The sequence below is a fragment of the Oncorhynchus nerka genome, linkage group LG10, assembly GCF_034236695.1.
Source record: "Oncorhynchus nerka isolate Pitt River linkage group LG10, Oner_Uvic_2.0, whole genome shotgun sequence".
Classification (NCBI taxonomy): domain Eukaryota; kingdom Metazoa; phylum Chordata; class Actinopteri; order Salmoniformes; family Salmonidae; genus Oncorhynchus; species Oncorhynchus nerka.
Genome location: NC_088405.1, coordinates 85,747,103 through 85,774,760, shown reverse-complemented (window position 1 = coordinate 85,774,760; position 27,658 = coordinate 85,747,103). Strand labels below are relative to the sequence as shown.

General features: G+C 42.5%; 1 protein-coding gene across 5 annotated transcripts in view; it reads left to right on the top strand.

Moving 5' to 3' along the window:
* Window positions 1-27,658, top strand: part of LOC115136190 (long-chain-fatty-acid--CoA ligase 6-like) — a 104,912-nt gene that overhangs the window by 55,277 nt on the left and 21,977 nt on the right. For 3 of the 5 annotated variants that reach the window (XM_065023891.1, XM_065023887.1, XM_029671739.2), the window contains exons 2-9: window positions 10,594-10,814; window positions 12,964-13,081; window positions 19,371-19,435; window positions 19,972-20,073; window positions 20,343-20,442; window positions 22,659-22,837; window positions 23,561-23,593; window positions 24,346-24,397. In XM_065023891.1, coding sequence (XP_064879963.1) covers window positions 10,594-10,814; window positions 12,964-13,081; window positions 19,371-19,435; window positions 19,972-20,073; window positions 20,343-20,442; window positions 22,659-22,837; window positions 23,561-23,593; window positions 24,346-24,397 — 870 coding nt within the window. Of the gene's footprint in view, window positions 1-10,286; window positions 10,397-10,593; window positions 10,815-12,963; window positions 13,082-14,363; window positions 14,887-19,370; window positions 19,436-19,971; window positions 20,074-20,342; window positions 20,443-22,658; window positions 22,838-23,560; window positions 23,594-24,345; window positions 24,398-27,658 lie in introns of those variants that run through there. The other 2 variants (XM_065023888.1, XM_065023889.1) reach the window with 2 other exon arrangements.

The following is a 27,658-nucleotide window of genomic DNA, read 5'->3' as shown; positions in this document are numbered from 1 at the left end:
AGGCACCGTGTTATGCGGTTAAGCGCACAGTGTCGCCAGTACGTGCCCATAGCCCGGTGCGCTATAAGGCAGCCCCCCGAGAGTGTCATGCGAGTGGGGGCATCCAGCTAGGGCGTATGGTGCCTGCTCAGCGTGTCTGGTCGCCGGTACGCCGTTTCGGTCCAGGGTATCCTGCGCCGGCTCTGCGTGCTGTGTCTCTGGGGCGCTAGGAGGGTGCAGTGCGTCCTATGCCTGCGCTCCACTCATGCTGGGCAAATGTGGGAGTGGTGCCTAAGGGATAGGTGCGCGTAGTAGGCACTCGATCTCCCGTGCTTACCCACAGCCCGGTTCAACCTGTGCCTGCACTCTGGAGGGTCAGGGCTAGAGTAGTTATCCAGCCTGGGGGAGTGGTGCCAAGGCTGCGCACCAGAGCTCCAGTGCTCCCCCACAGCCCGGTCCTTCAGGTGCCTCCTCCTAACACCAAGCCCCCTAGAGGTCTCCCCAGCCTGGTGGGTCCTGTGGCAACCCCACGCACCAGGCCTACAGTACGCCTCGTCTGTCCAGCGCTGCCAGAGCCTTCCTCCTCTCCAGTGCTAGCAGAGTCTCCCGTCTGTCCAGAGCTGCTAGAGTCTCCCGTCTGTCCAGAGCTGCTAGAGTCTCCCGTCTGTCCAGAGCTGCTAGAGTCTCCCGTCTGTCCAGAGCTGCTAGAGTCTCCCGTCTGTCCAGAGCTGCTAGAGTTTCCCGTCTGTCCAGAGCTGCTAGAGCCGCCAGTCTGCAAGGAGCCGCCAGAGCCGCCAGTCTGCAAGGAGCCGCCAGAGCCGGCAGTCTGCAAGGAGCCGCCAGAGCCGCCAGTCTGCCAGGAGCCGCCAGAGCCGCCAGTCTGCCAGGATCCGCCGGAGCCGCCAGTCAGCCAGGATCCGCCGGAGCCGCCATTCAGCCAGGATCTTCCGGAGCCGCCAGTCAGCCAGGATCTTCCAGAGCCGCCAGTCAGCCAGGATCTGCCAGAGCCGCCAGTCAGCCAGGATCTGCCATTCAGCCAAGATCTGCCAGAGCCGCCATTCAGCCAGGAGCTGCCAGAGCCGCCATTCAGCCAGGAGCTGCCAGAGCCGTCAGTCAGCCAGGAGCTGCCAGAGCCGTCAGTCAGGCAGAAGCTGCCAGAGCCGTCAACCAGCCTGAGCTACCCCTCAGTCCTGAGCTACCTCAGTCCAGTGGGGCCCGTTGTTAGGGTTCCTAGGCCAAGGTCGGCGGCGAGGGTCGCCACTCAAAGGACGCTAAGGAGGTGGACTAAGACAATGATGGAGTGGGGTCCACGTCCCGCGCCAGAGCCGCCACCGCGGACAGACACCCACCCAGACCCTCGCCTATAGGTTAAGGTTTTGCGGCCGGAGTCCGCACCTTTGGGGGGGTACTGTCACGTTCTGACCTTTATTTCCTTTGTTTTGTCATTATTTAGTATGGTCAGGGCATGAGTTGGGGTGGGCAGTCTATGTTTGTTTTTCTATGATTTTGTGATTTCTATGTTTCGGCCTAGTATGGTTCTCAATCAGAGGCAGGTGTCATTAGTTGTCTCTGATTGAGAATCATACTTAGGTAGCCTGGGTTTCACTGTTTGTTGGTGGGTGTTTGTTTCCTTTCTTCCTAGGGTTTGGCCTTTCTAGGGAGTTTTGCCTAGCCACTGTGCTTCTACACCTGCATTGCTTGCTGTTTGGGGTTTTAGGCTGGGTTTCTGTACAGCACTTTGAGATATCAGCTGATGTACGAAGGGCTATATAAATACATTTGATTTGATTTGATTTCTGTGTCTGTGTTTTTCACCACACGGTACTGTTTTGGTTCGTTCCACGTTTATTGCTTTTGTATTCAGGTGTTCATGTTGAGTATTTCTTATTAAAAGAACCATGGACACTTACCATGCCGCATATTGGTCCTCCGATCCTTATCGCCTCTCCTCTTCAGAAGAAGAGGAGGAAAACCTTTACAGTGTAAGTGGTCACCTGATGGCTCTCAGAGTGATTCTCGCGTAAAATACAGAGGTAGCCATTTTTCCAATCGGTCCTACTGAAAAACCAATTGTTCCGGTTAATATATTATCGAATAGATATTTGAAAAACACCTTGAAGATTGATTATAAACAACGTTTGCCATGTTTTTGTCGATATTACGGAGCTAATTTTGAATATTTTTCGGCGTTTTCGTGACCGTAATTTCCGGGCGATTCCTCAGCCAAACGTGAAGAACAAACGGAGCTATTTCGGAGCTATTTTTGAACATTGGCTATCTAACTGGGAGTCTCGTGAGTGAAAACATCCGAAGCTCATCAAAGGTAAACGATTTAAGTTGATTGCTTTTCTGATTTTCGTGACCAAGTTACCTGCTGCTAGCTGGACATAATGCTATGCTAGGCTATCGATAAAATTACACAAATGATTGTCTTGCTTTGGCTGTAAAGCATATTTTGAAAATCTGAGATGACAGGGTGATTAACAAAAGGCTAAGCTGTGTCTCAGTATATTTCATTTGTGATTTTCATGAATAGGAATATTTTCTAGTAATATTTATGTCCGTTGCGTTATTCTAATTAGTGTCAGTCGATGATTACGCTCCCGGATCCGGGATGGGGAGTATCTAACTTAGAACAGTGGGAGGAAACTACCTAAGCCATTTAAACTAGAACAACCATTTCAGTAACGGGTGCAAAAATTCAATGATTGGATTAGTTTAGAAAAAATATATTTATCTTTTTGTAGCATAACATTTATTCAATCAATCACGCCATGTACATGCAGAAACACAGATATCAAAAACATGTATTTTTTAAAAATCTACCTACAGTAGAGCATGCTTGGAAAAAAAGTTAATTTGTTATCATATCTTTAAAAAAAATTGTTGGTGTGACTTCTCGTTTAGTTTTGAGTCAGTACCACATACACATTTTTAAGTAATAATGACTTTTAATTCATTTTGAGTGCAACTTACTATAAGTATTTGAATAAAAAATTACTAGGGGTTTACAGTGTATCTGCTGCCTTAGGGTGGGAATTAAATAAAGGAAACTAATGTATATCTCGCTGTCTGTGTACCCCTCCAGCCACAGAGATCTTGAGCTCACTGTGTCCCTAATAATACAAATAAGGCTGGGTAAGGCGACTTCTGTGATTGGTCCATCTGATCAAGGTCGTTATTGTTGAGGATGATGCTGAGCAGCTCTTCAGCTGCCCTGTGCCCAGTACAGTAGTACTCTTCCTGGGCTAAATATATCTGGCTTTGACCTGTGAGTGATCCTCCAGTAGCTTAGTGTAAGGCTGGGTTACTATAGGACAAAGTGCAGAGAACAGACATTCCCTATTGGATGAGAGGATAGGCTAACCCTCTAACCCTGATACAGATACACTCCGGCGATAGTCTAATGACGATGATGGGCTGCCATCATTAAGGGGAAGGGTCTACAACTGTTAGCCCCTTGTTTACATCCAAGCTTTCTTACTCTCCAACTGGGGGACTTGACTTCCTCAAAGGTTGATTGGGTATTTTACTTTTGTATCCTACCTGGACAACGTTTAGCCTGGCCTAGTCTCAGGTTGATATGGCTCCTCAGCCTCTACCGGTCACAACGGGACAGGTATCGTAGCCTCACACAGTGCTCGGAAGGCATCCATCAACTCTGGGGTGGAGCAGACTGGGACACATCACATTATGCTACCCTGTTTCAGTGGAAAGGTTCAGTCAACAGTTAGGTGAAAATCTTTCTCTAATATACTATTAGGCCTATAATGTCTCTCCCAAGAGTTTGTGAATGTTTTCCATTGCATACACATTGTTACAGGGATGCTACAATGTGATGACTAATGTTGTGACTTTACATTAAATTGTAACAAGGACGTAAGTAGACATGTAGTGACATCATCAATCCATATCCATGTGATTAATTCTGGCCTGTTTGTCTGTGGTGTTTCGTGTTCAGTATGTTACTGAACTCAATGGCCATTGAAACAACTGTTAAACAAGCACTGAACAGCAGGTTGACTGGTGTTTGTGTTCAGGTGGGTAGACTTCCCCAGACCAGAGCCTTTAATGGCTCTACCTTGAAATCAATAGCCTCAATAGTGTCAGCTAGTTTGGTGTAATTAGAATGAATAATACATTGACACACAGACAATGAAGCACAATGTGATCTCCTGAGATGGACCAGGATGCCCGTGTTGTTCAATCATGTACCCATTCTTCAGGCTAGCGTGTTCGATTCAACTAGCCTAGGACTAGCCTATATCTACACGTACCTTTGCAGTAGAGTTTGACATTTCCCTCTGCTCTATTGTTACCACAGATGCTAAGCTATGTACTGTAAGCTTTGCAGAGCAACAGGAAGGGAGCGTATGGCATGTGTGTCTCTGATTGCCCATTCAATGAAAGCAAATGTGTGACCTACTGTGTATTCCCTTTATGCTTCCCATGTTCTTCCCCCTCTGCCATGTTACTCACACCTCACATCCTGCCAGCCACCGCCTGTGGTCCTGCTGCCACATGTAGCCTACAGCTAACACGCACGCAAGCACGCACATGCTGACTTTCATTCATATCCCCCAGGCAACAACAGAGCATCTCCTCCGCCACACACGTTTACAGTAGCACACACAATCTCATGCATTCACATGCACAACATGCAGTCATGTGCACAGTCTCGCTCACTCGCTCGCCTGGTATCAGCAGGCATCCCCTCTCCCTCGGCGACGGTGTGGCCAGGCAGGCTCATCGGGGACTGTTGTAACCCAGAAATCACACCAGCATGTATGAACTTAGTGTGTGTTCCAAATGGCACCCTATTTCCTATATAGTTCACTAATTTTGAACAGAGCCCTATAGGCCCTGGTCAAAAGTGGTGGGAAATTAAAGGGAACAGGATGCCATTTGGGACTAGGAGGAGTCTCCCTGCCAGGGTCTGTATAGCCGTGTCACTGGTTAATGTAGTAAAGGAGCCATATATACAGTGCATTCGGGAAGTATTCAGACACCTCCACATGTTGTTACGTTACAGCCTTATTCTAAATTTGATTTAAGAGTTTTTTCCCCTCATCAATCTACACACAATACCCCATAATGAGAAAATACATTTTTTTGTTTTTTTTTGCAAATGTATTAAAAATAAAAAACTGATATAACATTAACATAAGTATTCAGACCCTTTACTCAGTACTTTGCTAAAGCACCTTTGGCAGCGATTACAGCCTTGAGTCTTCTTGGGTATGACGCTACAAGCTTGGCACGCCTATGTTTGGGGAGTTTCTCCCATTCTTCTCTGCAAATCCTCTCAAGCTCTGTCAGGTTGGATGGGGAGCATCAATGCACAGCTATTTGCAGGTCTCTCCAGAGATGTTTGATCAGGTTCAAGTCCGTGCTCTGGTTGGCCACTCAAGGACATTCAGAGACTTGTCCTGAGCTCTCTGGAGCAGGTTTTCATCAATGATCTCTCTGTACTTTGCTCCGTTTATCTTTCCCTCGATCCTGACTAGTCTCCAAGTCACTGCCGCTGAATAACATCCCCACAGCGTGATGCTGCCACCACCATGCTGCACCGTAGGGATGGTGCCAGGTCTCCTCCAGATGTGACGCTTGGCATTCAGGCCAGAGAATCTCATGGTCTGAGAGTCCATTAGGTGCCTTTTGGCAAACTCCAAGCGGGCTGTCATGTGCCTTTTATTGAGGAGTGGCTTCCGTCTGGCCACTCTACTATAAAGGCCTTATTGGTGGAGTGCTGCAGAGATGGTTGTTCTTCTGGAAGGGTCTCCCATCTCCATAGAGGAACTCTGGAGCATTTTCAGAGCGACCATTGGGTTCTTGGTTACCTCCTTGACCAAGTTCCTTCTCCCCTGATTGCTGAGTTTGGCCGGGTGGCTAACTCTAGGACGAGTCTTGGTCGTTCCAAACTTCTTCCATTTAAGAATGATGGAGGCCACTGTGTTCTTGGGGACATTCAATGCTGCAGATTTTTTGGTGTCTTCCCAGATCTGTGCAATCTTGTCTCGGAGCTCTATGGACAATTCCTTTGACCTCATGGCATGGTTTTTGCTCTGACATGCACTGTCAACTGTGGGTGCCTTTTCAAATATTGTCCAATCATTTAAATTTACTACAGGTGGACTCCAATCAAGTTTTAGAAACATCTCAAGCATGATAAATTAAAACAGGATGCACCTGAGCTCAATTTTGAGTTTCATAGCAAAGGGTCTGAATACTTATGCCAGTGTGATATTTCTGGTGTCTTTTGTGAGAAAAATGTCTGAAAACCTGTTTTCACTTTGTCATGATGGGATATTGTGTGTAGAATTAATTTAATCCATTTTAGAATAAGGCTGTAATGTAGCAAAATGTAGATAAAAAATCAATGGTTCTGGATACTTTCCCAAGGCACAGTATTACAGCAAGACTGCTGTTTTCCTCTATAACAACACCTTAACACCAATGGGCCTAGACAGACACTCTGGACAAGGAAGCTGTGGCTAGGTCACATGACACCATCATCCCGCTGTGGCAATAGATTCACACATCATGTTTTAGATCTGTTTGACTTTTACATGCTCTCTTGGCAGGGTAACCATATGTAAATAATGTGTATCAATGGACTGTGTGTGTGTGTGTGTGTGATGGCCGGTATAGCTCTGCTCTTTGATCTCTCTGGCAGTGTAATTCACCCTCATCAAGGCTGAAAAAGGCTGAGATGGATATCGGACAGACGCCGCTGTCTGCCACCTCTGGGCGTCAACGTCTGGTCTAATGGACAGCAACACCCTTAGCTACTGAACTTCTAGGCCTAGGCTTGTATGATAATAATACTCTGAAACAAGGAAGGCGAGGATGATATAGCCATAGAAATAAGAATTAATAGACTGGACTTGGAAGCTCAAACCCTGGCAATTGACTTGAATGGAGACGCCCTTCCTATTCATTCGTATTTCTATGAGTATAGCAGTGTGGAAATCAGTTTGTGTAAAGCATTGTTTTCCAAACTTTTTATAGTCCCGTACCCCTTCAAACATTCAACATCCAGCTGAGTACCCCCTCTAGCACCAGGGTCAGCGCAATCTCAAATGTTGTTTTTTTCGCCATCGTTGTAAGCCTGCTACAAACACTATACTACACATTTCTTAAACATAAGAATGAGTGTGAGTTTTTGTTACAACCCGGCTCGTGGGAAGTGGGTTGTTATTTAGCTGAACACTAGATCCCTAACCCTAACCATTCATTTGATTTTTGGCAGTGAAACGAGGCTACTCAGGCGAGAGAAAAAAACTCACCCAAATGTATAGCCCCGTTGGAAAATATAAATGGAGTATTTGAAAATGTGAAGAACTTTTGTATTTTTTAAATACATGTTTTTTTATATATATTTTTAATGCAAATCACCTTTTTATTTGGCATACCCCTGACGGCATTGCTCGTACCTGCTGTAAAGCCAACCTTTGTACCAGGCATCGTATATCATTATGAGCAGTAATAGTATTACCGTCATGACTTATTATTGTAACCTTTCTGTAACTTTCCCATAGAGATGGTACTGATAGGGTCGTACACCTCATGACCAGAAATAAGTGGACACCTGCTTGTTGAACATCTCATTCCAAAATCATGGTCATTAATATGGAGTTGGTTCCCCTTTTGCTTCTATAACAGCCTCTGCCCTTCTGGGAAGGCTTTCCACCAGATTTTTTAATTTTTAATTTGACCTTTATTTATACAGGTTTTTCTCATTGAGATAACATCTGTTTTCCAAGAGGTCCAATAGCAGCAGGGGGAACAACGTTTCAGACAAAACAACTTACATACACTAACACAACATTAAACAAAACTATAAACACACATACAGTACAACTAAAACATTTTACGTCTTGACTAAAAACAGCTGGCCTAAAAACATTTACACTCTTCTATGATATATACACATCGATCAAGTGTTTAAACTCCACCAATGGAACTACAGTAGATCATCACATTTTAAAATGTTCAGGAGAGAATTCCAGGACCACGGAGCTAAGTTACTAAAACTATTACTACCATGACCTGTTCTAATTTTTGGTACTGTTAGAAGCAAATGAGAATGGGACCGTAATTTATATTTATTTACTGACCTGACTAAAAAAGAACAGAGATAAAATGGCATTTGACCCAATATGGCCTTAGAAATCAGTGTATATCAGTGTTTAAGCCTACGCAAGGTCAATGACAACCAGCCAACAGCGCTGTAGAGATCACAATGATGTGTTAGAAGTTTTTGATTTGTAATGATCCTGAGGGCTGCATGGTATACTGAATCAAGTGCTCTCAGGGTAGTGGTTGAGGCCTGCATATATATAACATCAGTAAAATCTAAAACCGCCAGTAATGTACATCGTCCCCGCTCCTTCCTGGCCTTACCAGCCTTATGCCGGTAATAAAAACCTATTTTCAGCTTGAGCTTCCTTATCAAGTTCTCTACATGCACAGTGAAGCTCAGCTTATCATCAACCCACACACCCAAATATCGGTACTCTTTAACTTGCTCTATAGTATGTCCAGCTAATGGAGCAATGACATGATTAGTAACATGCCTGGCATTTGAAAATACCATTGCATTTTGTTTTACCCGAATTGACAACCAGCTTTAAATCATGCAGATTCTGTTGTATGATGCTAAATGCTCTTTGGGCATTTTCAAAAGCTAACGATAAACTACTACCACTTGAATAAAGAACTGTATCATCTGCATAAAAATTAACATCTGCTGTTTCAATAAGATCCCCAATGTTGTTGATATACCTGAGCACAATTCTATGGACTCAGATTTACAACTATCTGCCATTACACATTGTGTACGATTTGCTAGGTAATTTATAAACCAATCTAGAGCATGACCAGTAATTCCACAACATTTTAACCTTTGCACTAACACAGCATGGTCTACGGTGTCAAAAGCCTTCGACAAATCAATAAAGACAGACACACAATGTAACTTCTTATCAAGAGCACATGTTGGAACATTGCTGCTGTGACTTGCTTCCATTCAGCCACAAGAGCATTAGTGAGGCACTGATGTTGGACGATTAGGCCTGGCTTGCAGTCGGCGTTCCAATTCATCCCAAAGATGTTCAATGGGGTTCAGGTCAGGGCTCTGTGCTGACCAGTCAAGTTCTTCCACACCGATCTCGACAAACCGTTTCTATATGGACTTCGTTTTGTGCACGGGGGAATTGTCATGCTGAAACAGGAAAGGCCCTTCCCCAAACTGTTGCCACAAAGTTGTAAGCACAGAATTGTCTAGAATGTCATTGTATGCTGTAGTGTAAAGATTTCCCTTCACTGCAACTAAGAGGCCTAGCTCGAACTATGAAAACCAGTCCCAGACCGTTATTCCTCCTCCACCAAACTTTACAGTTGGCACTATGCATTGGGGCAGGTATCGTTCCCCTGGCATCCACCAAACCTAGATTAGCCCATCGGATTACCAGATGGTGAAGCGTGATTCATTACTCCAGAGAACGTGTTTCCACTGCTCCAGTCCAATGGCGGTGAGCTTTACACCACTCCAGCCAACGCTTGGCATTGCATATGGTGATCTTACGCTTGTGTGCGGCCATGTAAACCCATTTCATGAAACTCCTGAAGAACAGTTCTTGTGCTGACGTTGCTTCCAAAGGCATTTTGGAACTCAGCAGTGAGTGTTGCAACCGAGGACATGCGATTTTTACGTGCTTCAGCACTCGGCGGTCCCGTTCTGTGAGCATGTATGGCCTACCACTTCGCGGCTGAGCCGGTGTTGCTCCTAGACGTTTCCACTTCACAATAACAGCACTTACAGTTGACGAATTTACTTGTTGGAAAGGTGGCATCCTATGACGGTGCCACGTTGAATGTCACTGAGCTCTTCAGTAAGGCCATTCTACTGCCAATGTTTGTCTATGGAGATTGCAAGGCTGTGTGCTCGATTTTATACACCTGCCAGCAACGGGTGTGGCTGAAATGACCGAATCCACTAATTTAAAGAGGTGTCCACATACTTGTGTGTGTGTATATATAGTGTGTACTGTAGTTAAAAACACTCGTACTTGTCAGTTTTGACAGAAGAGGAAGTGTGGCCTGTACTCTTTTGGTAGATGAGGGGATTCACACGGTGGCTGCTGTAACTGTCATTGCTGCGGTCTATTTCTGCTGCATAGTGAACCAAGAACAACAAGGAAATGAATCTGATTGGCAGTGCGGTGTTGTTATGTGTGACTCGCACCACTAAGGACGGGAGAAAGAAATTCAGCATTTAAACCGTCCACCAACCTGCCACACTAAATAATGTATATTATACATCATGGACTGGGCTTCATGCTTGATCGTATAGTTTTGTACTGTATTTGCATTCGGCTTTTCTAAGTTTATCTCTGACTTCTAAAGCTGTACGGTACAAAACATACTTTATATAGTAAAGATCTACTGTGTTGTGGGATCAAGCTAAAGCCTTATTCTGTAAGTCATAACCCTGCATCTCCCCCTCTCTTTCCCTCCCCCTCCTCCCTCCCCTCTCTATCTTCTCCTCTCTTTCTGCCCCCCTCTCTTCCCTTCTCTATCTCTCTCCCCCCTCCTGCTATCCCACTCCAGAGCTGAGTTCCACCCTGATGGAGAGGATGCAGACCCAGGAGCTGCAGAGCAGTCTACAGCTGCCAGAGCTGGATGAGTTAAACCAGTTCTTCCGCTCCCTGCCCATCTCCACACTGGTGGGCATCGGTGCCCTGACCGCTGTGCTGGCCTACTGGCTGGCCACACGGCCACGTGCCATCTCTCCTCCCTGCAATCTCCAACACCAGTCTGAAGAAGTGGCGGTAAGCCAACGAATCACGATACAATACTCCACCTGGATCTGTATTCGCAACATGTCTCAGAAAAGCAGTGCTGATCTAGGATCTGTTTAGTCTTTTAGATCATAATGAATAATACAGGGTGTACCTGATCCTAGAACAGCACTTTCTGAGATGCTTTGGGGCCGATTCAGACTTAGAAATTAATGTCTTTCCTGCGTACTTCTCAGTATTTGGTCGCGTAACACGCTCTTTAGGTGTGGCTACCTTGCACGCTCTGAATACATTTAATTTAACTGCTGAAAACCCTGCCACTTGCAGGCCAACAGATTTCCTTGTGGAGTGGTCATTCGATTTTTTAGTACATTTAGCTTAAACCATCCCTTTAAATACGATGTACCTTTTAGTTTCAATTTTGTCCACAGACTTACTCAAATGTATGGGTTCAGAATATCAGGAATCAATGAAAGAAAGCTATTTAAATACACACATTCATCTCCACTTCAGCACCAGTTGGTAGATTTAAAAATACTCTGATCTTGTAGGTTATTTAGGTTTAGGAAAGTATTTATGAATCATAAGAAACAGATTTGGAGAGCCTTTACACATGAAAGAAAGAAAACGGTGGTTTGATTCATTCTGAAAAAGGGAATTACGTTTAATTTACGCCCGCTTGACTCAGGCACATCCTTACAACAGCCCAGTTTCAGTTGGCGAATCAGAATTTTCAGGGAGTCTCCCTGTAGTTTTACATTAACTGAAGACGCATGCTCGCACACACACACACTCACTCACTCACTCACACACACACACACTCACTCACTCACTCACTCACTCACTCACTCACTCACTCACTCACTCACTCACTCACTCACTCACTCACACACACACACACACACACACACACACACACACACACACACTCACTCACTCACTCACTCACTCACTCACTCACTCACTCACTCACTCACTCACTCACACACACACACACACACACACACACACACACACACACACACACGCACGCACACACACACTCACACACGGTTGCACAGACAGTTTTCAGGTACAGTTTCAGCTCCACTGCTTCCTTTTCTTTAGCCTTTTCCTTCTTGCTTTGAGTAGCTCTCATACTGAGTAACTCTCATGCACATGCCCAGTTGCCACAAACCATAATGGCCTCTTTACTCAATTTATCAGGAGAGGAATGGAAGGTATTTAAACCCCCTAGAGTCAATCTAAGTAACAATAAAAAATAAATAAATCCCCATCAAAATCTGTCAGCCGATGTCACACTTCCGTATCTGCGGTGAAGTGTCAGAGCTGGAGCGGTGTTTGTCAGACCATGAGACATCCCAAATTCTGTAGCGTTTGAACGGTTTGACCAACTATTATGACCACTATATGGAAAGGGGAGGCTTTCGCCAACATGATAGTGTTCTCCATTTTTCTCCACGACCCCCACAAGTGTCACGGGACTTGTCTGAGGGTAACTGATACTGGTTGAAAGAAATTACTGGAAGTATGAAGGTAGTTTTGTGCCTACCCAAAAGGGGTTAAATATGTGTACAAAAAATATATATATATTTATTTCCTGGGCTTACTCATATCTTCTAGATATAGGACAAACACTTCAAAACCTTGTTTCTTATGATACATTTATGAATGTGTTATTCAATGCGTTTCTCTTGGCTATAGTAGTAAAGGCTAAATTAAATGTTTTATCAAATAATTATTGTATATATGTTTATATCTAAAAGGGTCCTACAATTCTAAATCAAATAGCTAAATGATCCATAGTATAACCATCTTAAAACAATTCAAATGTCAGCTTAGAACCCTCCCTTTACTACTATAAACAATCATAGACTGACTTAGGTGTCAGCAACCACTCCGGCTTCAATCAGAGTAAGGCCTAAAGACGGATATTCCACGTGTAAACCAATCTCTCTTTCTGCCCTGAGGCTTCTGTACTGTACCTGTTGAAGCATGTCTAAAAGCTGGCAATTTGCATAATAACAATAATAATAATGGCTCCCATAGTTTAGAGAATAAGGATTTGGATTTGGAATATATATTTGGACTACATCCAGAAATAGCCATGTTGTTACTTTGGTGTGTGTGTCCTAGCCTCACTGTCTGTGTCTATCTCCTCATGTCTGTCTGTCTCTAGCATGAAGATGGGGTTCGCAGGTCCATGCTGGGGGACAGCCCCAATAATCTGCTGACACACTACCACGAGGATGCCAAAACCATGTATGAGGTGTTCCAGAGAGGCCTCCACATAGCCGGTGTGTACACACACACACACACACACACACACACACACACACACACACACACACACACACACACACACACACACTGTGGTCTGAAAAAGTGCTGGTGCACTGTCTGTGTGGTCTGTCTGGTGAGGGGATAAAGTACTATCTAGATTACCATGGCAACTGAGAGCATTGGAAGTAGCATCTGAGGTGAGGCCTAAAGTCAGACTGCGGACAGACTAGACTGTGTATACAATACCAGTCAAAAGTTTGGACACACCTACTCATTCAAGGGTTTTTCTTTATTTGTACTATTTTCTATAGAGTAGAATAATAGTGAAGACATCAAAACTATGAAATAACACATATGGAATCATGTAGTAACCAAAAAATGGATTCTTCGAAGTAACCACTCTTTACCGTGATGATGTCTTTGCACACTCTTGGCATTCTCTCAACCAACTTCATGAGGTAGTCACCTGGAATGCATTTCAATTAACAGGTGTGCCTTGTTAAAAGCTAATTTGTGGAATTTCTTTCCTTATGTGTTTGAGCCAATCAGTTGTTGTGACAAGGTAGGGGTGGTATACAGAAGACATCCCTATTTTGTAAAAGACCAAGTACATATTAATGCAAGAACAGCTCAAATATGCAAAGAGAAACGACAGTCCATCATTACTTCAAGACGGAACATTTCAAGAACTTTGAAAATTTCTTCATGTGCAGTTGCAAAAAACATCCAGTGCTATGATGAAACTGGCTCTCATGAGGACCACCACAGGAAAGGAAGACACAGAGTTACCTCTGCTGCAGAGGATAAGTTCATTAGAGTTACCAGCCTCAGAAATTGGAGCCCAAATCAATGCTTTACAGAGTTCAAGTAACAGACACATCTCAACAACAACTGTTCAGAGGAGACTGTGTGAATCAGGCCTTCATGGTTGAATTGCTGCAAATAAATCACTACCAAAGGACACCAGTAAGAAGAAGAGATTTGCTTGGACCAAGAAACACGAGCAATGGACATTAGACCAGTGGAAATCTGTCCTTCGTTCTGATGAGTCCAAATTTGAGATGTTTGGTTCCAACCACTTGTCTTTGTGAGAAGCAGAGTAGGTGAATGGATGATCTCCGCATGTGTGGTTCCCACCGTGAAGCATGGAGGAGGAGGTGTGATGGTGTGGGTTACAGAACATACAGTAGGACATACTGAAAAGCACTTACACATCCTGTGTTTGATTTCTTTCAGAGAGTCATGGAGTTGGAGGCTAACCAGAACCCACATTAAATAATGAATGTAAATTTTAACCTGGCAAAAACACGTCGTGTGGGAAGAAAGGTCATCGGGGAAAGGGCCACCGTTGATGTGCTGGGTCAGAGAGGGGCAAATATCACAATGTGTGCTGCAATCTCGAGTGCTGGTTTGGGCTTGCAGAAATGCCAGATTGGTCCCTACAACACTGAGCGCCTCCACCAACAACTGGTGCCAGAAGCAGAAAGGGAGGAAACACGAGGACAGTTGTGATTGCATGGGACAATGTAGAATTACACCATTCACATGCAATCCCAAACTGGTTTTCAGCCCATCCAAGGAGGATTTCCTTTTTCCTCCCTCCCTACTCACCTTTCCTCAACCCCATTGAGGATTTTTGATCATCGGCCACATGACCAAATGTCCCCACTGGATGCCATGGATGCCGGCTGCAGAGACATCTCAGCTGAAGACTGCCAGGAGTGGATGAGGCAGGCCAAGCATTTCTATCCAAGGTGCATAGCGAGAGACGACATAAGATGTGATGTGGACGAGAACATGTGTCCAAATGCTGAAGATGGTATGGATTAGAACAGGACGGGGCATTTTACAGTTTTTTCCCTTCCGTGCCTTTTTTACTGTAATTGTGTTGTATTTTTACACATTTGGAACTAAAGGCCATGTATGTTGGATGTGTTGTTGAACCAAAGGCCATGTATGTTGGAGGTGTTGTTGAACCAAAGGGCATGTATGTTGGAGGTGTTGTTGAACCAAAGGCCATGTATGTTGGATGTGTTGTTGAACCAAAGGCCATGTATGTTGGAGGTGTTGTTGAACCAAAGGCCATGTATGTTGGATGTGTTGTTGAACCAAAGGCCATATATGTTGGAGGTGTTGTTGAACTAAAGGCCATGTATGTTGGAGGTGTTGTTGAACCAAAGGCCATGTATGTTGGAGGTGTTGTTGAACCAAAGGTCATGTATGTTGGATGTGTTGTTGAACCAAAGGCCATGTATGTTGGATGTGTTGTTGAACCAAAGGCCATGTATGTTGGATGTGTTGTTGAACCAAAGGCCATGTATATTGGATGTGTTGTTGAACCAAAGGACATGTATGTTGGATGTGTTGTTGAACCAAAGGTCATGTATGTTGGAGGTGTTGTTGAACCAAAGGCCATGTATGTTGGAGGTGTTGTTGAACCAAAGGCCATGTATATTGGATGTGTTGTTGAACCAAAGGCCATGTATGTTGGATGTGTTGTTGAACCAAAGGCCATGTATGTTGGATGTGTTGTTGAACCAAAGGCCATGTATGTTGGATGTGTTGTTGAACCAAAGGCCATGTATATTGGATGTGTTGTTGAACCAAAGGCCATGTATGTTGGATGTGTTGTTGAACCAAAGGCCATGTATGTTGGATGTGTTGTTGAACCAAAGGCCATGTATGTTGGATGTGTTGTTGAACCAAAGGCCATATATGTTGGAGGTGTTGTTGAACTAAAGGCCATGTATGTTGGAGGTGTTGTTGAACCAAAGGCCATGTATGTTGGAGGTGTTGTTGAACCAAAGGCCATGTATATTGGATGTGTTGTTGAACCAAAGGCCATGTATGTTGGATGTGTTGTTGAACCAAAGGCCATGTATGTTGGATGTGTTGTTGAACCAAAGGCCATGTATGTTGGATGTGTTGTTGAACCAAAGGCCATATATGTTGGATGTGATGTTGAACTAAAGGCCATGTATGTTGGATGTGATGTTGAACTAAAGGCCATGTATGTTGGATGTGTTGTTGAACCAAAGGCCATGTATGTTGGAGGTGTTGTTGAACCAAAGGCCATGTATGTTGGATGTGTTGTTGAACCAAAGGCCATATATGTTGGAGGTGTTGTTGAACTAAAGGCCATGTATGTTGGAGGTGTTGTTGAACCAAAGGCCATGTATGTTGGAGGTGTTGTTGAACCAAAGGCCATGTATATTGGATGTGTTGTTGAACCAAAGGCCATGTATGTTGGATGTGTTGTTGAACCAAAGGCCATGTATGTTGGATGTGTTGTTGAACCAAAGGCCATGTATGTTGGATGTGTTGTTGAACCAAAGGCCATATATGTTGGATGTGATGTTGAACTAAAGGCCATGTATGTTGGATGTGATGTTGAACTAAAGGCCATGTATGTTGGATGTGTTGTTGAACCAAAGGCCATGTATGTTGGAGGTGTTGTTGAACCAAAGGCCATGTATGTTGGATGTGTTGTTGAACCAAAGGCCATGTATGTTGGATGTGTTGTTGAACCAAAGGCCATGTATGTTGGAGGTGTTGTTGAACCAAAGGCCATATATGTTGGAGGTGTTGTTGAACCAAAGGTCATGTATGTTGGATGTGTTGTTGAACCAAAGGCCATGTATGTTGGAGGTGTTGTTGAACCAAAGGCCATATATGTTGGAGGTGTTGTTGAACCAAAGGCCACGTATGTTGGATGTGTTGTTGAACCAAAGGCCATGTATGTTGGAGGTGTTGTTGAACCAAAGGCCATGCATGTTGCAGGTGTTGTTGAACCAAAGGTCATGTATGTTGGATGTGTTGTTGAACCAAAGGCCATGTATGTTGGAGGTGTTGTTGAACCAAAGGCCATATATGTTGGAGGTGTTGTTGAACCAAAGACCACGTATGTTGGATGTGTTGTTGAACCAAAGGCCATGTATGTTGGAGGTGTTGTTGAACCAAAGGTCATGTATGTTGGATGTGTTGTTGAACCAAAGGCCATGTATGTTGGATGTGTTGTTGATCACAATTTCATGTTGCTAAATAAAGCTTTTACTGCAGCAATTCTGTCACTTACTATTTTATCTACTGTACATTCTATAAAGTAAAGATGACTCAATCACTTTTAGATAGTATGTTGCCAAAAAGGCACACATAAGACACTCAACCAACCAATGTAGAGTGGTTTACAGTAAAAGGAAATGGAATTATAAAAAACGGTGTATTTCATATTGTCTATTGTATGCAGGTAGAACTGAAACATGAAAAGTAATGTAGTTTTTGTAATGCCATCAACTGTTAGTATTTTGAAAGTTGTTATGCTATGATTGACTATATGTTGCTCTTAGATAGAAAATATGCTAGTGTTTTGACAGAATGATTAGATATTGAGTCTGGTTTGCCGTGTTTTTATAGAGTTCGTGTATGTAAACAACGTTTTTTTGCATTTTGAAATGCGGAGTTGGTATTTAATGAACAAAATGTGGTTTTGAGTAGAACATTTACTATTTGTCTAATTGTGTGATGTCGGTGTGTTGCTGTGTTAAGAGTTTAGAAAAAGTATCTTAAGTACAAGTAAACACTTTAATAGCCGAGCAGTTAGCCACTAACTGTGACTAGCTGGCTGACTGACTAGCTGACTAACTAGCTGACTAGCTGACTGACTAGCTGGCTGACCGACTGACTGATTAACTGACTGACTGATTAACTGACTAGCTGACTAACTGACTGACTATATTTACATTTTAGTCATTTAGCAGACGGTCTTATGACAGACTGACTGACTGACTGACTGACTAACTGACTTGCTGAATGACTAGCTGACTACATAAATATAGTTACATTTACATATTAGTCATTTAGCAGACAGTCTTATTTCAGACTGACTGACTGACTTGCTGATTGACTAGCTGACTGACTGACTGACTAACTGACTACATAAATATAGGTACATTTACATATTAGTCATTTAGCAGACAGTCTTATTTCAGACTGACTAACTGACTTGCTGATTGACTAGCTGACTACATAAATATAGTTACATTTACATATTAGTCACTTAGCAGACAGTCTTATTTCAGACTGACTGACTAGCTGACTAACTGACTTGCTGACTGACTAGCTGACTGACTGACTAACTGACTAATTAAATATAGTGACATTTACATATTAGTCATTTAGCAGACAGTCTTATTTCAGACTGACTGACTGACTAGCTGATTGACTAGCTGACTGACTGACTAACTGACTAATTAAATATAGTTACATTTACATATTAGTCATTTAGTAGACAGTCTTATTTCAGACTGACTGACTGACTTGCTGACTGACTAGCTGACTGACTGAATGACTAACTGACTAATTAAATATAGTGACATTGACATATTAGTCACTTAGAAGACAGTCTTATTTCAGACTGACTAACTAGCTGACTAACTGACTTGCTGACTGACTAGCTGACTGACTGACTGACTAACTGACTAATTAAATATAGTTACATTTACATATTAGTCATTTAGCAGAGAGTCTTATTTCAGACTGACTGACTGACTGACTAGCTGATTGACTAGCTGACTGACTGACTAACTGACTAATTAAATATAGTTACATTTACATATTAGTCATTTAGTAGACAGTCTTATTTCAGACTGACTGACTGACTAGCTGATTGACTAGCTGAATGACTGAATGACTAACTGACTAATTAAATATAGTTACATTTACATATTAGTCACTTAGCAGACAGTCTTATTTCAGACTGACTAACTGACTTGCTGACTGACTAGCTGACTGACTGACTGACTAACTGACTACATAAATATAGTTACATTTACATATTAGTCACTTAGCAGACAGTCTTATTTCAGACTGACTGACTAGCTGACTAACTGACTTGCTGACTGACTAGCTGACTGACTGACTAACTGACTAATTAAATATAGTGACATTTACATATTAGTCATTTAGCAGACAGTCTTATTTCAGACTGACTGACTGACTAGCTGACTAACTGACTTGCTGATTGACTAGCTGACTGACTGACTAACTGACTAATTAAATGTAGTTAAATTGACATATTAGTCATTTAGCATTTAGCGGTCTTATAACTGAGTAACTGACTGATTCCAACATAATGCTGAGCAGCAATTGTAGTTAGTAGCCAGTAAAAAGACTGCTAAAGAGGAATCGATAGAGGAACAGAGACTGTACATGCATGGTCACAATGAGTGTCAGTCATGTGATCCTTTGGGGATTTCTGTGTTTTTGTAAATTCACTGACTCGTCCTGTTGTGGTATTGTCTCTAGGTGATGGACCTTGCTTAGGCTCCCGGCTACCCGAAAAGCCTTACAAGTGGCTGTCCTATAAAGAGGTAAGCACAGAGTAGAACTACCTCTGTGCAGAACACTGAAGCACAAGAGCAATCTATAGCTCTGTATGTAACTCAGTCCTTGTAGTTTGTATTCCACTTGGATGTGTCATGTGGTTGATCAACAGATGCTCAGTTTACAGTACCCCCTACGTCTGCTGCTTCTAAAACATCTGTAGCAACACACAGTTGTATTTCAAGTTGATTTACACTAAAGCTTTATGTACCACTGCACTGAACTACTGGACTTTTTAACTTACATTTATTAACAAAACCGGGGGGATTTATTTTCACCATTCTATTCATGGTATTTGATCTTCTATGTTACTGAGAGTGATTTATTCAGGAAGCTTATAAACACTTCAGTGTTGGAATGCTGCAGCTGGAAGGATTCTGGAGTTACAAAAACACTGCTCCAATATTTGATCTATGACATCATGACAGTTGAGGAGAGCAAGCTTGTTTTATATTTTTTTTATACTGGCATATTTCTTGTTTCAACATACGCTCAGCTGCTGCCCATTCATTTTCACTTCCAGGTCACAACCCGGGCGGAGTACTTAGGGTCGGGGCTGCTGAGCCAGGGCTGCACGCCGTGCCCAGATCAGTTCATCGGAGTGTTTGCACAGAACAGGCCAGAGGTGAGGTCATTGTCAAAGCCAGACATTATGTGTGTCTCAAATGGCACCCATTCCCTACATAGTGCAATATTTTTGACCAGACCCCTATTAAAAGTAGTGCACTATATAGGGAATAGGGTGCCATTTGGGACAAGACACTGATTCACAAATGTTCTGACATGATATAAAGGTTAACAGCTCCAACTCCATTCGTAGAGGCTTTTTTTTTTTTTGCGCTTTATGGCAACGGTGCCCTGGCCTCCTTTTAACCTGTCTGTCTCTAATTGCAGTGGATCATTTCGGAGCTGGCCTGCTACACCTACTCTATGGTGGTGGTGCCTCTGTATGACACACTAGGGCCTGATGCCATACGCTACATCATCAACACTGGTAAGACTAGCAGATTTCAGAGATCTGTGTCCCAAATGGCACCCTATTCACCTCTATGGGCCTTGGTCAAATCTAGTGCACGACATAGGTAATTAGGGATCCATTTGGGACAGAGCCCTACAGTAATTGTACTGCTGGCATTAGCGGTGCGTGGTTAAAATCACCAGGGATGCTAATACAGAAAAAAAATCCATATTACAACCTATGTGTTGTGATAATTGTGTTGTTTTCTCTACAACCTGTTAGTTTATATGCCTTGCCACTGTGATATATAGATAGGCCTAAGGCAGAGACAGTAAGAACACAGTGGCAGAATAAATTCAACCACACCTTTGTTTCATCACTAAACCGGAGAGCAACCTCTGGTGAAGTCCACAAAGCATATTGCATGTTACAGTTACATGAACTACAGCATGATAAGTTAATGTTCCCCACATTTTCTGACTACTAAACAACTATTGATTTAGAACCACAGAGTTTTACCACAAGTCGCAAAGAAAACAGAATCTGCCTCCACCATTCCAGAACCATTTCAACTTCAACATTTCAACATTATCTAATCACCTCTGCTTCGTCTAATACAGTGACAACTAAAAGATATCAAAAACTGTTTAGTCCAATCAACATAAGCTAAAGATGATGTGGCTGTCCATGGTACTGATTTGTGTGTGTGTGTGTGTGTGTGTGTGTGTGTGTGTGTGTGTGTGTGTGTGTGTGTGTGTGTGTGTGTGTGTGTGTGTGTGTGTGTGTGTGTGTGTGTGTGTGTGCAAATAGAAAAAACATGTTGACTCACCCTACTTGTAGAGAAACGCCAATGCCATCCTCTTCTTTCATGTTGCTTAAATGGTCTATGACTCTGTCATACAGTGCACGTTTTTAGTTGTTGTTGTCCTAGGCTACTATGAATACACGCCACTGGCTGCTGGAGCTTGTTGTGTGCTGGTGTAATTCTATAGCTAGGCCGGGGTTATGCCATACAGGTGTATGCCAACGCACAACCTATTGTGTTGGCACATGCCCTACTTTGCCCCGTCTACTCTTTATTAACCTATAGCACTAGATCTGAGACTCTTCCTTTTATTTTAAAAGGAACATTTATTTAGTTTCATGGACCAGTTATTTTGATACTTTTTTGGGGTCCAGTTGTGTTAAAAAATTATGTTACATTTTAGTTGTTTAGGATTCAAACCAACAAACTTTAATTTACAGACCCAATGTACTTAACCACTAGGCTACCTGCTGCTAACAACTTGTATGAAACACATCCTACCTATAGATCTGGGATGGGCAACAGGCGGCCGTGGGTTTTGAAGGCCCTCGGATCGATACCCACCCAAAAAAGATATTCTATATTTATTATATATATTATATATTTATTATATATATATTTTTGGGAAACTCTGTCTAGGGTATGCACATGTGGGTACGCAGACCCGCGAGCAACTGCGGCCCCTCATGAAGAGTTCAGTGGTTTTGTGGCCCCCACCCCATCAAAGTTGCCCATCCCTGCTATAGATGACGCTCATAAGCTGAGACACTCGTCCTTCCCTTCCTGAACAGTTGTCCTTAGACTAGAGAATTCTGTTTTATTGTGTTGTGTTTCAGACACACAATCCCTCTAACTCTCTCTCTCTCTCTCTCTCTCTCTCTCTCTCTCTCTCTCTCTCTCTCTCTCTCTCTCTCTCTCACACACACACACACAGACACACACACAGACACACACACACACACACACACAGAGGAATCAGGTTAGGGCTCACCTTCGCCTTATGCTGGAGGTAATGAGCTTAGCTCAGTTGGTTTGGGAGGAAGGGAGAGCCTCTCTCTGTCGTTACACTTTCCTCCTTCCCCATGTCCTCAGGACTTTCCATCCTTCAGTTTGACACTAATCAGTTAACTGACATAAAACTCTGTCATGTTATTCATCTCTTTCCAACTGCCCCTCAGTTACACAGTGCTTTGGTTTTGGCCCAGTGTCCCAACAGAATTTGTCTCTGCTCCAAGGCCGTGAAATGGAAATCTGTGTGTAGAGCAGTAGTTATCTGTGTGTAGAGCAGTAGTTATCTGTGTGTAGAGCAGTAGTTATCTCTGTGTAGAGCAGTAGTTATCTGTGTGTAGAGCAGTAGTTATCTGTGTGTTTACTAGCTGATTGGATCATGTATGTGTCTTCTATTTCTCACACAAGAAGTGGGGGCATTTTGTGTGCTGTCTTTCAGCGGACATCGTCACAGTAATCTGTGACAAGCCTGAGAAGGCCCAGGTGCTTTTGGGTAACGTGGAGAGGCAGGAGACCCCTGGGCTGAAGAGAATCATCCTGATGGACCCCTTTGATCCTGCCCTGCTGGAGGAGGGGGCGGGCTGCGGGGTCATCGTCCAGTCCATGCAAGATGTGGAGGTAGGGATAGTGTGTAGGGGGGCACGGGTGATGGGGAGTAGTGTATGGGGGTAGGGAGAGGGGAGAGAGGGAGGGGGAGAGTAGATGCTCATGGAGAGGGGAGGGAGGGGCTTCAGGTGGGGAGGGAGAGAGGCCTCAGCTCAGCTAATATAATGTATCAAAGCCCAACCCTGTCTATGCAGAGACCTGTAGCTCAGCTGTGTACTCTTTCCACTGCTTGCAAGCCACACGATTGATTCTTTGGAGAAGTATGAACAACACTTCAATGGCTCCATGTCTATGTACTCCGAACACTCCAAACACTAATGTATGACTGGTGTGTTGGCTATAACTTAATAAAGACTGTAGTATGTACAGTGTTTACTGTAATCCATGTACTAGCCCTCTGAGGGCAAGAGATAGGCATTATTATTTCTGCAGAACATGATGGTATCTTGAACAGGTCTAGCCTGTCTCACTTCCTTGCTGTAAATTACCATGTCAACAAAAAACAAACATTATGAAAGAAGCGAAGGTTATGGTTAAATCCTACATTTTGTCAAATAAAGAAAGAATGCTTCTGTTACAGTTTACTAAATGAATCTAGTGTAAAACTATGCAAGCAAGAGAGAGTTGTTCAGATATTTAGTCCCTTCCACTTTATTATGGCTGTGTTTTATGGTTCTTCTAATGATTATCTAACACAAGATAATGTGCTTGTTTGCTTGCTGCCGTCCCATCCAGGATCTGGGCAGAGAGAACCACAGAAAGCCCCTGGTGAGTTCAGTCTTATATGTCTGGTCTGGTTAGTTGTCTGTGTCTCAAATAGCAACCTATTCCCTACTCAATCGATGCCGCCCAATTCTCACCTTAAAGTAGTGCACTAAATAGGGAATATGGTGTCAGTTGGACAGCATCCAGCCTCGAGATGTATACGGTCTGTCCCTGTCTGCCGCGCTCTGCACAGGAAGAATGCAGGAAGACCTCAGAGTGGTGCTGACTATGTTTTGTTATGTTTTAGACATATTTTAGACATGATCTCTGGCTGGGTGACAGTTTTCCCTCCATGACCTATTTGTGTATGCAGAGAGGGTTGTGTTGAATGTGTACTTAAATGTTTGAATGTGGAAAAAAAAAGTTATACAATTCAGATTTGTGCTTTTGAGACCTGAGTACAAACCAATTGGTTCCCTTTGATTGCAATCTACGTGTGCTATTGTGTTAGAATTGAGATCACACCATCCAAGACAACACAGTAGAGAAGGTCTGCAAACATTCTTTAGCTGTCTGTTACTGTAGTAACCACTGTTTAAAATGCATACTGTATTAATATCCCTTTTGATCTCACATAGCACTTTAAGTCTGTGAGTGTTTTGTATTCTCGTTTTACGTGACCATCTTCTACATTGACATATTGCTTTAAATGCCTGAGATGGGCTAATATAACATTGACTATTATCTGAAGGTGATATCAATGAGTTCATGATCTCATTGGGACTATTTCCTGACTGTGTTTTTGTTCCCCACAGCCACCTACACCAGAAGATCTGTCCATCGTGTGCTTCACCAGTGGTACCACAGGTATCTCCATCTAGCCACCAGATAAACTATAGCTCGCCAAAGTGTCTTATTCTTACAAGCTGATATAATTGAATCAAATGTTATTAGTCACATGTGCCGAATACAACAGGTGTGGACCTTACAGTGAAATGCTTACTTACGAGCCCCTAACCGACAGTGCAGTTTCAAAAAATATGGATAAGAATAAGAGATAAAAGTAACAAGTAATTAAAGAGCAGCAGTAAAAAAATAACAATCTATACAGGGGGGTGCCGGGACAGAGTCAATGTGGGGGGGCACCGGTTAGTTGAGGTAGTATGTACATGTAGGTAGAGTTAATTAAAGTGACGATGCATAGATGACAACAGAGAGTGGCAGTGGTGTGGAGAGAGGGGGGGGGGCAATACTGATCACAATATTGATGTGTATTAACACAGTAATGCAGTATCTGAAGAGTTCCTCCACAATCCCTGGTTCAAGTCCAACCCTGACGGTAGCTTTGGTCTGTTTCAGGACAACTTTATGAAGCGTGTCTATTGTTTCTCTCATCGTGTGTGACAGATTATTAACAGGAAGAGGCCTCCCTCTGACCACTTAAAGCCAATGCCATGTATCAGGGTTGAAATGGTACAGTAATGGTCATGGTAGGGCCCATATTAACAGTGAGACTTCAGAGGGAAAGGCAGTTCTGCATCAAAAGGGGCTTAGGTGGTAGGCGTGGAGGGGGGGCAATGCAATGGGCGTGGTCGGCCCGTCGGCATGGCAATGGGCGTGGTCGGCCTGTCGGCATGGCTGAATTTTAGAGAACATTTTAGACGCCCCAATTTCAGAGCCATTTCTGCATTGAAGCAAATTTCCTGAAATTTTACACAATTCTCTATGGAGCTGAGAGAAAATGTTTCGGTTTTAAAGCTAGTTTCATGTGATACTACATATTCTGTAATGGTGCTAAGAAAAAAGGTTTCAGTTTTAAAACAAATTTCCTGCAATTCTATGCATTTTGGCTAATGTTACTTTGCTAAAACATAATAACAAATATTGTCAATACTGTTAAATTCATTGGGTAACACTTTACATTAAGTTGCCCCTATTACCATGTACTGTAACTAACACAGTAATAACTGCATTAGCAATATAGTAGTTACATACTGTAGGTGTTACTATGTAATTACATGGTAATAAGGTTGTAGCCTTATCAGATATTACACAATTGGAACAAGGAATCTGTAATCACACATCCACTTGCTGAAGGTTGATTCAGATGTGTAACTACTTATGTTATTACACATGTTCTTGTACCACTATTTAACTAATGTTTTGTAATTACACATTTAAAAGTCACCTGTGAATTACCATGTTAATAACTCAAACCAAACTCTGTCCTTGTTACATGTACCAGGGTTGGGAAGTAACTGATTACATGTAACCCGTTACATGTAAGGGATTACAAAAAAAACGTTAACTGTAATCTGTTACGTTACCAGCAAAATATTGTAATCAGATTACCGATACTTATGAAAATGAAAAACTAGATGATTACTTTGAGGATTACTTTTAAATTCAGAAAGGATGTTTGACACTTTGTTTTCTCAATGACATTCAAATCAGCATTGAAAAAAAGGCGCAGGTTTAAGTTTGTTCCACCTGAGTGAGTCTGACCACAAGTCAGAGACCAATAAGAGCGTCTGCTAAATGACTTAAATGTAAATGTAAATGTAATATGATGACACACCAAATGTGTTTGATGGATCGCATGAAAAGAGCAGGAATAGGCTTTTGTAGGCTACAGTCCAAGCTATGTCTTCCAATGGTGTGACTGCTGTCGGCATCCAAAGATTATCCAATTTGAATAAACGCTTGGTGGTAAGGATGACAGTAGTAGTATAGTCTACGGTGATACGGATATCACTTATTATTGATATCTACATAGTGCATTGATGTGAATCACCCAGCTGTTCTCTCATTTAGCTATTTGCTGCTTACGGATTGTGGTTGTTGAGGATGGCTGTTCACAAATCTAAATGTGTATTTGAACCCAATAATGGTTGAATTCAAGAAGTTTAAGCTGCCTATCAATCATTGTTTTTGAAACCAGTGGACAGCCAGTGAAAAATGGGCTCTTGCAACAGCTGCATAGTGCTGTTCCCAACCTATGAGCAATAAAAACCCTACTTTTATTCTAATCTAATTCATGCTGATAAAAGAAATCCATAGGCGTAATGGACACGTGCTGAAACTTGCAAACTTTTGATAGACTTAAAGGGGCAATGTGTAGTTGCTGCACCCATTTTTGGACTTAGAAATTATATATACAGAACCAGTCAGAATTTGACACACCTACTCATTCCAGGGTTTTTCTTTATTTTACTATTTTCTACATTGTTGAATAATAGTGAAGACATCAAAACTACGAAATAACACATAAGGAATCATGTAGTAACCAAAAAAAGTGTTAAACAAATCAAAATATATTTTAGATTTTATGTTCTTCAAAGTAGCCACCCTTTGCCTTGATGACAGCTTTGCACACTCTTGGCAAAGCATGCCTTTCCATGAGCGCAGCATTTATTTTTAACTTGAATCAATGAGCCCAATCAGTCCTCCATTACAACAAAAATCATAAACATCAAAGTAGGGCTGGCTAATAAGTCCTTAGTTTTTGGGTCATGCTCAGGTAGAACACTTTGGTTAATCTATACTCCCATATTTCCAAGTCCTATTCTTGAAGATCAAGGTGTATAACATTTATTGGAATGACTGGAATTCTGATAGACTTTGGTTTTTAATGTAAAGATCAAATGTAATCGTATTATTATATGTAGCAGAAAGCGATGGGTTAGAAGAAGCCTACATAACCAACCCATAAAGTAAAATTGAGCATCCATATATGACCAGCTATGTAAACTTTAACATTGATTTATCCTGCAATAGATGTCGTTCAATTGGTAACATACATTTGTGTCTTCTTCTAATGCCTCTTAAGGGGGAAGTAATCTAAAAGTAACAGCATGCAATCCGATTACATTACTGAGTTACGTTACTCATTACATTTTAAGACAGGTAACTTGTAACTGCAACAGATCACATTTTAGAAAGTAACCTACCCAACCCTGCATGTAACTACAAGATACCACAACCATTGAATCCACATGTAATGCCAGGGTTGATAAATAGGCTAGGACCTGGTAACAACAATTGTAATAAGCCACACCCTGTCATAAACTACTGGTCATATTAAATTGGTTTATTTCTATGTTATGACCTGGCTCAAAGGCTACATAT